Source organism: Benincasa hispida, chromosome 9, assembly GCF_009727055.1.
Source record: "Benincasa hispida cultivar B227 chromosome 9, ASM972705v1, whole genome shotgun sequence".
Lineage (NCBI taxonomy): Eukaryota > Viridiplantae > Streptophyta > Magnoliopsida > Cucurbitales > Cucurbitaceae > Benincasa > Benincasa hispida.
In genome coordinates, this window is record NC_052357.1 from 88,853,750 (window position 1) to 88,865,305 (window position 11,556).

Consider the following 11,556-nt stretch of genomic DNA (forward strand, 5'->3'; position numbering starts at 1 on the left):
AATCTTTGTATGGGTTAAAGCAGTCTCCAAGGCAATGGTACAAACGATTTGACAGCTATATGATTGAACTTGGTTATAATAGGAGTCCGTATGATTGTTGTGTATATCACAACAAAGCTGATGATGGTTCGATGATTTATCTACTTTTATATGTAGATGATATGCTCATAGCTGCAAAGTCCATGTCTGATATTTTGAAATTGAAGAATCTTTTCAGTGTTGAGTTTGATATGAAGGATTTGGGTGCTACTCAGAAAATTCTGGGTATGGAGATTTATAGGGACAGAGGTAAGAATAAGCTCTTCTTGTCACAGAAAGGATATATTCAGAAAATATTGTCCAGGTTTGGTATGTCAACAACTAATCCTATAGATACTTCTAGTGCTGTAAATGCTCGTTTGTCATCTGAGTTTTCACCACAACCTGAAGCTGAGAAGGAGTACATGTCTCGAGTTCCTTATACTAGGGCAGTGGGAAGTTTGATGTATGCTATGGTCTGTACTAGGCCTAATCTTGTCCATGCTGTTAATGTTGTCAGCAGATTCATGGGTCAACCTGGGAATGAGCATTGACAAGCCGTTAAAAGGATTTTTTGTTACCTTAGAGGTACATCTGATGTTGGTCTTGTTTATGGGAATTGCACAGAGTGTTTGGTGACTGGTTATTCTGATTCTGACTATGCTGGAGATGTTGATAGTAGGAGGTCTATGACTGGCTATGTGTTCACTCTGGGTGGTTCTGTTGTTAGTTGGAAGGCAACGTTACAGTCTACAGTTACTTTGTCTACTACTGAAGCAGAGTACATGGCCTTGACAGAAGCTGCTAAAGAGGGAATATAGCTGAGGGGGTTAGTTGGTGATCTTGGTTTGCATCATGACCAAGCTATTGTATATTGTGACAGTTTGAGTACAATATGCCTAGCCAAGGATCAAGTTCATTATGAGAGAACTAAGCACATAGATGTAAGATATCACTTCTTAAGAGGCGAGCATAGAGTTAAAGTGATGAAAATTAGTACTGCTGATAACCCTGCTGATATGTTCACCAAACCGGTTCCTCAAGGCAAGTTCCAACATTGTTTGGACTTGCTGAATGTTTTGAATTATTAGCGGTCCCCTTTGTGGGACACTTTAAGGCATGAGGGAGAAGTATGGGTACGTCTGGCGATATTGATTTATGTTGCATTTGGTACATCTGTTATCTGAGAGAGAATTCAAGTCAAGGTGGAGATTTGTTGAAATGCCTTGAATCTGTTTGCTGGCGCTTCGAATTTACCTAGTACGGGGGTCTCTCTGTTGTTGAAATGCCTTCGAACAACCTATTCAGATTTTGTATTCAGCATATTTATTTATTTGCAGTTATTTACGATTTTGGCCCTAGGGTTTAGAGCAGTGCGATATATAAACTCTCTAACCCAGAGGCGCCGTTTTTTGATGTAATTTTGAAAACATTCTCTCAAATAATATTGTTCTCCCTCTGCTCGTGGACGTAGCTAACACACTGTTAGTGAACCACGTATATCTATGTGTCGATCTTCCCTACTCTATGTTTCTTTTTTTACTTTAATTGTCGATTTCGCAACAGAAGCAAACAACGATTGCAAGATCCAACACAGAATCTGAATATCGAGTACTTGCTCATGCCACAACTGGGATCATCTGGCTTAAACAACCGATGAGTGAACTATAAATTCAAACAACCTACAAACTGATTCTATGGTGTGACAACATAAGTGCTGGAGCTCTAGCCTCAAACCCGGTGATTCATGCTCGAACGAAACACATTGAGCTTGATGTACACTTTGTTCGTGACCAATTCATCAATGGCCAACTTGAAGTATGATACATTCCATCGTCAGATCAAATTGTTGATTGCCTGACAAAGCCGTTGACACAATCTCAATTTCACCAACTTTGAAACAAACTCGGTGTTGTTGACCTCCCCACGAGTTTGAGGGAGCATGTTAGAATAAAAGAAACCAGCAATGACCAATCAGAAAAAAGAAGCCAACCACCTAAGCAATGTAGTGCCAAGTCAGAAAATCCAATCGGATTGGATATATAAAAGGAAGAAAAAGGAAATAGCGAATCAATTCTGTTTTTAAAACAATTATACCAACCTGTATTATATGGACACCTGTCCTCTATTAGTTAGGAAAATTATTCCCAATTTTTTTTCTCTTTTGTTGCCTAAAACCCTAAGGGTAAAGCTGTATAAGTATGCCATAAAGAGGCCTTTGTATTAGTGTGAAATTACACAGAACTAGAAGAAACCATTGAAGTTGCAGCCTCCCTTGTTTTCTCTTAATTCCAACTATTCCCAATGTTGAAGCATGAAAGTATTTTTCCGGCCACCTAACGATTAGGGAAAGTAATCTGGAGGACATCATGAGTGCCGACATTTCCATTAACATATTGATGCGAGCAATTACCTTTTGTGCTGTTATTTGGTCTTTGGGGAGGAATTGCTTATTCCCCCTGTTGGTATTACGTCAAGCATAATAAAAACCAATATGCATCAATTGCTCATGGGTTAGAGGATAATTTGACATGAAAAATGCCAAGATACATTAAGCTGTTGAACCATGGAGAATTGTGAGACGAATAAAAAATATGCGTCACTGATGGTACTATAAGAGAGGGAAATTGGGAATGAGATTGAAATTATTATCGTATTAGAGTCGATAGATCCAAACAATACTTTGAAAGTGGGTCATGACATTTGGGAAAAGGATTTAGAATGAATGAAGAAACAATTGAACCTTGTCTTGGCAACAGAATGCAGGATCAAGGGTAGAAGTCAAATGATGAGTCAAACACGCTAACAGTGTTCATAGACAATTGGAGGAAACCCTTTTCTAATGCTTAAAATCTCCGGAAAATGATAAAAAATGTGTTGGGAGACCTACTCCAGACGACAAACTAGTCGTTGGGAGTTTGATCACTATTTGGTCAAACTCCCGACACATGCTTTTTACCTGTCGGGGTTTGCAGCAGCTACCGATGCCATATATAAGTCGTCGATAGTTATCGACAACCCTCGATGCTACCGTTACATAGTCGGGAGAGATTAATTCTCCCGACGGTTATTTTAGGTGTTGGAAGAGTCTCTTTTTCTTGTAGTGACCATTTCCAAAAGCAATCAAAATTAGACAGAGACAAGAAAAAAAATGTCTAACCCAACGAGGTCCAAGCTCAAAAAGAGTACATCAAAGGATTGAAACAAGAGTTAAAAGGAGACTCAACAAGGACTCAACAAGGTTGCCGAAGGCTTCCAAAGTACATTAAATGAATAAACCACATTTTTACAAGAGATTATTGTAGAATCGAGACACTTCAAAGTTTGGGCTAAAGAATATAGAGGCCAACTTAGTTCTAAACTTCTAACACGTTTACAGAAGTGGATTTCTTCTACAACATTTTAGGCCAAATAGTTTCTAACTTTCCTTCAAGTTGCTCCGACCACTTGAATACGCCGTTGTTGTGAGAGATTAGTTGGGAAGATACCCTAGTTGAATGTGTCTACCATCCTAGGGGGCCTTAGAGCTCCTAAAATGATGTATAATTGTACGAGATCATACCACTAAATTGATTGAAAACTTTTCGTGTGTGCCTATACGAAAACATAAATCTCGAAAGTCAATACTACATTCTTGATTTTAAACTATTTGGTTGGGAGCTCGTGATAATGTATAGAAAAAATAAATAAAAATAAAGCAACAGATCAATAAGATGTGGAATCTAAACAAATGAGGTTAATCAAAGGTTTTAGAGGCTAAAGCTCCCAATTTGATCATAAACTCGCACATGATTGTATGACCAAATTGAGTGAGATTTTTTCGTATCTAAACAAAATCATAAGCTTCTCAATGGTTAAGAGTACTCTATTCTCAATTCTAATCTTATAAAGTAAAGATAAGGTAGGAAATTTGTGATCGTTTGCGAAACAACAAAAATAAATCAAGCAATAGAAGCAATAAGAATAAGAATAACAATCAAATGATTCAAGATAATAGTAAATGACAGAAATACCTCAAGTCTCAAGTAAAGTTGTCAAAATAAGGATAGAAAGGAGGGGAAAAAAAAAACTAATTTTGACCTAAAACCAAAAAAAAGGTTTTTATTATGCCTGTATCCATTTCCATAGTTCATCTTTTAATTCTCTAACCTACCTAAATAATAAATAAAATAAACCAGACTAAGCCAGACAAAATATGTGGCTTATGTGGCTTACACTAAGTACAGTGAAATAATTAGAAATAATCCAAAATATATTTTTGGAAAATAATACTCCTCACATTCTAACAAATTTCTACTTCTAGTTGATTTAAAACATTTACGAAATGTCAATAAATAGTTGTATATTTTTGAAATAAAGTACAAAATTTAAAAATATTCCTTACAACTTTAGCTTTTATTTATTTTTGATAAAATTAAAATTCGACAGTATCGTGACCATATCCAACTAAAAAAATTAACATTAATATTGAAAATTACTTTATCCAAAAAAAAAAATAAAAAGAAAGAAAGAAAATTAAGCAGCATACAAAGCAAATCAACTTTGTATATAATTTGACATTACATACATATATATATGAAAACCATAAAGATCATAAGTTGCAACAAGGCAAAGAAAGTATGATATTTCAGCATTTCATAAAGCATATGTTTGCTTTATTTGAATTTAAAACACACTGGAAACAAACTTTATTTCATCGTACAATGATATACTTTCATTGTTAACCAACATGGTAGCAGATAGGGTGCTGCAGGTTTTTGTTCTCTAATTCTTAACACTCTGAGTTTGGTCATGGCCATGGTGGCCGTGGTCATGGCCGTGATCGTGGTGTCCATGATCGTGGTCATGGTGATGATGACCATCCAAGTCGTTGACGTTAGCATCGTGGCCATGGTGTCCGCCGTGGTGTCCATGTCCTCCGCCGTGGTGTCCATGATGACCATCTAAGCCATCAACATTAGCATCGTGGTCATGTCCATGGTGACCGTGGTCATGATCGTGGTGTCCATGGTCATGGTGGTGGTGTCCATGATCATGGTGGTGGTGTCCATGATGATCACTCTCTACACCACCTTTATCCTCCTCTACATATAAAATAAATGAAAATAAGGATTGTGGTAGATATAATAATCGAGCTTGAAGTATTTGCAAATATAGTACAACAAAAGGATTTGCTAATATAACACTCCAAAAAAATTTGCAAACATAACAAAATCTAAACATCAGGGTCTATTAGTGATAAATCGTATCACTAATAATAGAAGTCTATCAACAATAGAGTTAAAACATATTAAGTTCAAATAACATATTAGGTTTAAACACTGCCATACCTAAAAGTTAAATTAAGTAAATTTAAGAAAATTTTCTACTTTTTCATCTTATTCCAAAAAAGTTAATTTTTTTAAATCAATATAATCATTATAAAATCCATTTTGAAATTCTACTATTCAATCTCATGTGAGTGGAATATCAACATGAAATCCAACGACCTACTCAACTATTTTCTAATGGTGACCAAATAAACAAGTTTTTTAAACTCATGATTTTCTACTTTAATATCATACTAAAGTTACAAGCACATATCCAAAAAAGAATACACAAAAACATATTTTTATCTTTTTAACATATTATTAACAACAAAATTTAGAGAGAGCGAGTTTGGTATAAGCAAACAAACCGAGTAAACGAGCTGAGACATGAGAGGAGACGAAAAGAAGAGCGAGAAGGAGGCCGAGAACGAGAAGGGTCTTAGAGTAAGCCATTTTTGGTCAACAAAGATCAGTTGGAAATGTAAGTGTTTTGCTCAAGTTGGGCTATTTTGGTGCTTAAACATTGCATTATCACTATCAATTTATAGAGGGTTGGAGGCTGGGTTAGGTATTGGGTGATGAATGAATTAAGGTGAATTTAGTCAAAAAGCAAGTATTTTGGTTGAGAAAAACCCACAAGTAATCCTTGTTTCAACACAATAAATAATTGACCATTTCTTCAAAGATGATTCAAAATCAACACCCTTCATTTCTTTGTATAAAAAAATTAAACTAATCCAAACGGCAACCTCGTCCTCGACCTAGATCGTATGAATAAAACATCTAGGTATAATATTGTCAAAAATAAAAAATTACCATGTTTGGTTATCCATGGAATACGATTAGATGTTTATGTTAATCAATATATAATAGTATTTATGTTTATTTTGTATGTCAAATCTCTAACACTCTTATATAATTATGATCCATTAATTAATTAATAAATTAAACTTAATTATAAGTAATTAATAAGAGTTAGTCCATCAATAACTTTTAATCAAATAATTAACTATAATAAATATTTCTCTAAAAGACTATAAAAATAAGATTTTTTTTTTGGTTCAAATAACTATAATTATTGTAACAAAATAAATATTTCTACTAGATTATTTAGTTGGTTAAATTTAACATACTATAGTTTTTTTTCCTTTTGAAAAGTTTAACATACTATAGTCAATTAATTAATAGTTTTAATAAATATTTAATTTCACGAATTTGATCCGTTTTTTATAATAAAATTGTACCAAGTAAATATATCTTGAATATTTATTTAATATATTACAACGTAACAATTAGTTGGGTTTATTTCAAATAATCAATATCAATTGAAATTTAACTTTTCATATACTATTATTTTTAATTAATTAACTTTAAAAATTAACTTATGAAAGCGAGCATAATTAATTGAAATAAAATTCTAGACCAAAAGGTATGAGGTTCAAATCTCCTCACCCTATTTTGTACTCAAATAATAATAATAATAATAATAATTTCAATATAATCTAATCAACTATGACCTTAATTTGAGCCTATTAAAAATTAATTAATTATTATCAAATCAAATGTTAAAAGACTATTTTGGTCCCTCTACTTTGAGTTAAATCAACTAACATAGAATATGTGCCAACATGAGCATTATTCTTCTTATAACAAAATAATAAAAAAATCAATGTTAATAATTTAAAATGCCAAAACGAATATAATTCAACTAACATAAAATATTTGTTAACATTAGCATAATTCAACTAGCTAGCATAAAATTTATACTATGGATCTTGAGATCAAAAGTTCAATTCTTCTACTTCCCTTATGCTAAAAAAACAAAAAACTAACATAAAATATGCATTCTCGAATCCCTCCGACCCCACTTGCAATAATCTTTAAACTCAAAAGAGGAGAAAAAAAAAAAGACCATTGAATACTTGAGGGCAAGGTAATTCAAGAACTACCCCAAGGTAATTCAAGAACTACCCCATTCTTTGTCCCGCAAATACTTGAAAGCAAATCTAAAATCAATCCCTTTTTCCGATGGAAAATGGGTTGGGAAAAGTAAAAAGCGGCGGAAAAGGCTGTTTCGACGCCAATTTTACTGTCGACATGGTCATTGGAAAACCTTCTGCCGACGCAAAAAAAGTTTCATCATCGAAAATAGTAGATCTCCCGACCAGAGAAGTGGGGCAGATTTCTCCCAACGCTTAGAGAGTGTCGTCGACAAAAGACACTTCTCCCCACGTCAAAAATTGGTTTTTTGGCGTCGGGAGTAATGCCTTCTGCCGACAACACTCTCTAAGCATCGGGAGAAGTCTAGATTTATGTGAGAAATAACCTCTCTCAACGCCAAATTCATGATTTTATCATTGAAAAAAGTTTCCTTTCTCGACATCAACCTATTTTAGCATCGGAAAAAGCTACTTATCCTAACGACATATTGGAATAGCATCGGAAAAAGGTAAAAAAAAATTCAAAATAATGTATTTTTTCCGACACCTTTAAAGTTGGCATCGGTAATAGTTTTTTTTTTTTTTTTAAAAAAATTTCTTATCTACTAAATATCCAACCTATTTGATTATTACAAATTTAGTCAAATAAACTAAAATCAAACAACTAATACATTTAATAATTATTTTTCTTAAACTTTACATAATATCCATAAAACAACTAAAAGTAAGATCATCTTAAACATTATATTATATCCACGAAACATAAACAATGAAATAACATTACATAATGTCGACAAAACATACACTCCGAAATACTTACAACATACAAATCTACAACCTAATTTTCATCGTCCAGAGATGAATTTTGAACACAAACCTCGAGATACATACATACAAAATACAAATTTAAATAATATCAAACTTAAGAAATTTATCCGTATATCAATCTTAATCTTAATCTCAAACTCAAGAAATTTATCCTTATATCAATCTTAAACTCAATATAAAACTTAAAACTCAACTCAAACTTAAATGTAACTATGCATTTATCGCTATACCAACTTTGAACTTAACCTAAGAACATTAGCAAATTCGAACGAACTTTAGGCAATCCCCCCTCCGACCCTCCCCCCACACACTCATTATATCATATACCAATCTCAAAGATATGAAAATTCAACTCAAACTTAAAGTATTATATACATTTATGTTGTTATATAACTGCAGGATAACAACATATTAGTTTACTACCAAAGTTGAAGAGTTCATATCTATTTTGATGTATCTCCTTGTGATTTCATTTGTTGTAAGACCATGGCTTCAAGTCATCTATCTCAGCTTGTCTTTTTACTTCTATTTTATCCACTCTGTCCTTTAAGGATTTTATCTCAACTCGTTGCTCCTATATAATATTATTAAAAAAATGAACAATGTTAAAGAAATGTGTTGTTCACAAGTCTTTTTTTTCCACCATTGATGTGTGTTGCACTTATGAGCTTGAAAATGAAGGATAAAGAAAATTGATTTGGACATTTTTGCAAAAGCAAAACGAGTCTGGCCCAAAAGACAAAATACCACTTACTGTTTTCAGCTGAAAATGATACTATGTGCTAAAAGCACAATCCACGTGAAGAAGAATCTCAACCATACACGTTGACGATCACGATTAAACTTTAACACTTACTGAATTTGGAAGAATTTCATTGACTAACCAAAATCTTTCTTTCTTGCAGAAACACACCGAGAGAAAAAACAAAGAACAAGACAAGATGTTGCTGAAATGCTGAAAGATTTTTGAAGGAGCTGAAGTATACGAGCAAGAAGATAAAGAAGATGAAGGGGAGAAGAAGGAACAACAAGGATTTACGTGGTTTGGCCCAAAATAGCCGACATCCACGGAGAGAAACTGATTATTACAGATGGGGAACTACAAGGGTTATAAAAAGATGAGTTTCTGTCTACTTTTTTTCTAGTTGTAATTTTTCTCTCTTAAGTGTACAAGTAAAATTACAAATGTATTTATAGACAATCTTGTATAACTGAATCAACAACCTTTGAAGTTGTTTTTCACTGCTTTAATAACAATCTCCACCTTGAAAGAAAACTTCAAGTAGTTTCTTCAGCTTCTCTTTACTGACTCTTTTCTTCTTCAACCTTTGTCTCTCAGCTCAAACCCTATAATATCGAGGCATTTTTGAAGTTTGAGTTGAGTGACAGTCTTGGTTAACTTATCGGAAGCATTCTCTAAGGTATGTACTTTCAACACTTCGATCGGCTTATTTTCAGTCTGCTCTCGTATGAAATGATATTTCACATCTATGTGTTTTGTTCTGTTGTGATATTGTGGATGTTTAGACAAGTGTATAATACTTTGATTATTACAAAATATCTTTACTGTATCTTTTTGATCCAAAATCACGTAGGAGTTCCTTTAGCCATAATCCCTTCTTTACTGCTTCTAAAAGAGCAATAAATTCAGCTTCAGTGGTGGAGAGAGCTACTACTGACTGTAATGTAGCCTTCCAACTTAGAACACACCTTCCATATAGGAAGATATAACCTGATAAGGAATACCTCTTGTCTAGGTCTCTAGCATAGTCAGAGTCAACATACCCTACTAATTCTGGTTCTCTGTCTGATAGTTGTTGATACAGTAGTTTAGTACTTGTAGTGCCTTTAAGATACTTTATTATCCATTTGGTTGCCTCCCAATGCCTCTTTCCTGGATTAGCCATATACCTACTTACCAGACTTGTAGCATAAGCAATATCCGGCCTTGTAGATACCATTAAGTACATTAAACTTCCCACAACTTGGGAATAGGGAATAGTTGACATTACCTTCAAATGTTCAATGTCAGAATATTTAGGTGAATTTTTTGCTGAGAGTTTGAAATGATTAGCAATAGAAGTACAAACTGATTTAGCCTCTGTCATGTGATATTTCTTGAGTAGCTTCTGACAATATTGAGACTGATCAATGCTAAGTATGCATGATTTTCTGTTTCTAATTATATCAATGCCTAATGTTCTTTTTGCGTTGCCCATGTCTTTCATTTCAAATTCTGACTTGAGTAGATCTTTGACTTTATTCAAGTCTTGCATTGTTGTTCCTGATAGCAGCATATCATCCACATAGAGTAACAAATAGATAGGATGAGTGTAGGAGTGAGTGTTTATATAAACACAGCTATCATAAGAACTCTTGATAAAGCCATTCTTTTTCACAAAGTCACTGAATCTTCTGTTCCAACACCTAGGGGACTGTTTCAGGCCATAGATTGACCTTTTAAGTAAGAAAAAGTGATCTTCTTTCCCTCTGACTTCATACTCTTTAGGTTGATTCATGTAAATGAATTCATCTAGGAAACCATGTAAGAAAGCCGTTTTAACATCAAGTTGCTCCAACTCTAGATCATTTTGAGCCACAATAGACAGTAGGAGTCTGATAGAAGTTTACTTGACCACAGGAGAAAATATCTCATTGAAGTCAACACCTGGTCTTTGAGTAAATCCCTTAGCTACCAACCTAGCCTTATATCTAGGTTCTTGACCATTAGGGAATCCCTCCTTATATTTATACACCCATTTGGATGCAATTGGTTTGCAACCTTTGGGCAAAAGTGTCACCTCCCAAGTGTTATTTCTGACAAGTGAATTAACTTCTTCATTCATTGCTTCTATCCACAATTTAGCTTTAGGACAACTTATTGCTTCTTCAAAGGTTGAGAGTTCTGCTTTATTATATAGATCTGAGGCATTTAGAGCTAAATTGATATAGTCATCATATCTTGAAGATGGTACAATAGTTCTTCTTTGCCTATATCTTGCTAGGCTATACCCCCTTAGATCTGGTTCCTCTTGCTCTGGATCAGAAATAACATCTTCTACTTCTTCTTCATGATGAGGTAATTGATCAAAATGTGATTATGAGCTCGAAGGATCAGTGATAGGGTTATGAGCTTGCTCCACCTCAATTGTATCATTCTCCCTTTGAGGTGCTGTAACACTTGGAGCAGATCCTTGCATAAACATCTTAGTCTCCCTGAAAATAACATCTCTACTAGTAACACACATTTTTTCTGTAGGATGCCATATTCTGAAACCTTTCACTCCTTCTGTGAAACCCAAGAACATACATTTCACAGCTTGGGCAACCAACTTCCCCTTGTTCCGGTGAACAAATCTTGTGCAACCAAACACCCTTAGATTATTTAGGTTAGGAGGTTGTTTGGTCCACCTTTCTTCAGGAGTTAGTAAATCAAGTGAGGCGTGAGGGCATCTATTAAG

General features: G+C 34.0%; 2 protein-coding genes across 2 annotated transcripts in view; one reads left to right on the forward strand and one right to left on the reverse strand.

The window, feature by feature from the left end:
* The window catches only part of LOC120087231 (protein GRAVITROPIC IN THE LIGHT 1-like), a 25,606-nt gene extending 16,588 nt beyond the window's left edge, over positions 1-9,018 (forward strand). The window contains exon 5 of the transcript XR_005484463.1: positions 9,001-9,018. The gene's annotated coding sequence lies outside the window, so the exon portion shown is untranslated. The remainder of the gene's footprint in view (positions 1-9,000) is intronic.
* LOC120087233 (histidine-rich glycoprotein-like) lies at positions 4,534-5,893 on the reverse strand. Its single transcript, XM_039044148.1, has 2 exons — positions 5,696-5,893; positions 4,534-5,102 (listed from the first exon to the last, which is right to left on the reverse strand). Exons 1-2 carry the CDS (start codon positions 5,778-5,780, stop codon positions 4,783-4,785), a joined length of 405 nt encoding a protein of 134 aa, XP_038900076.1. The 5' UTR covers positions 5,781-5,893; the 3' UTR covers positions 4,534-4,782.
* Positions 9,019-11,556: the final 2,538 nt, after the last annotated feature.

Bases quoted from the DNA above. Each gene is read 5' to 3' on its own strand.
- LOC120087233 (XM_039044148.1), bottom strand. From the start codon at position 5,780: ATGGCTTACTCTAAGACCCTTCTCGTTCTCGGCCTCCTTCTCGCTCTT. The intron at 5,103-5,695 runs GTTTGTTTGCTT...TTTTATATGTAG, and splicing joins TGTCTCAGCTCGTTTACTCG to AGGAGGATAAAGGTGGTGTA.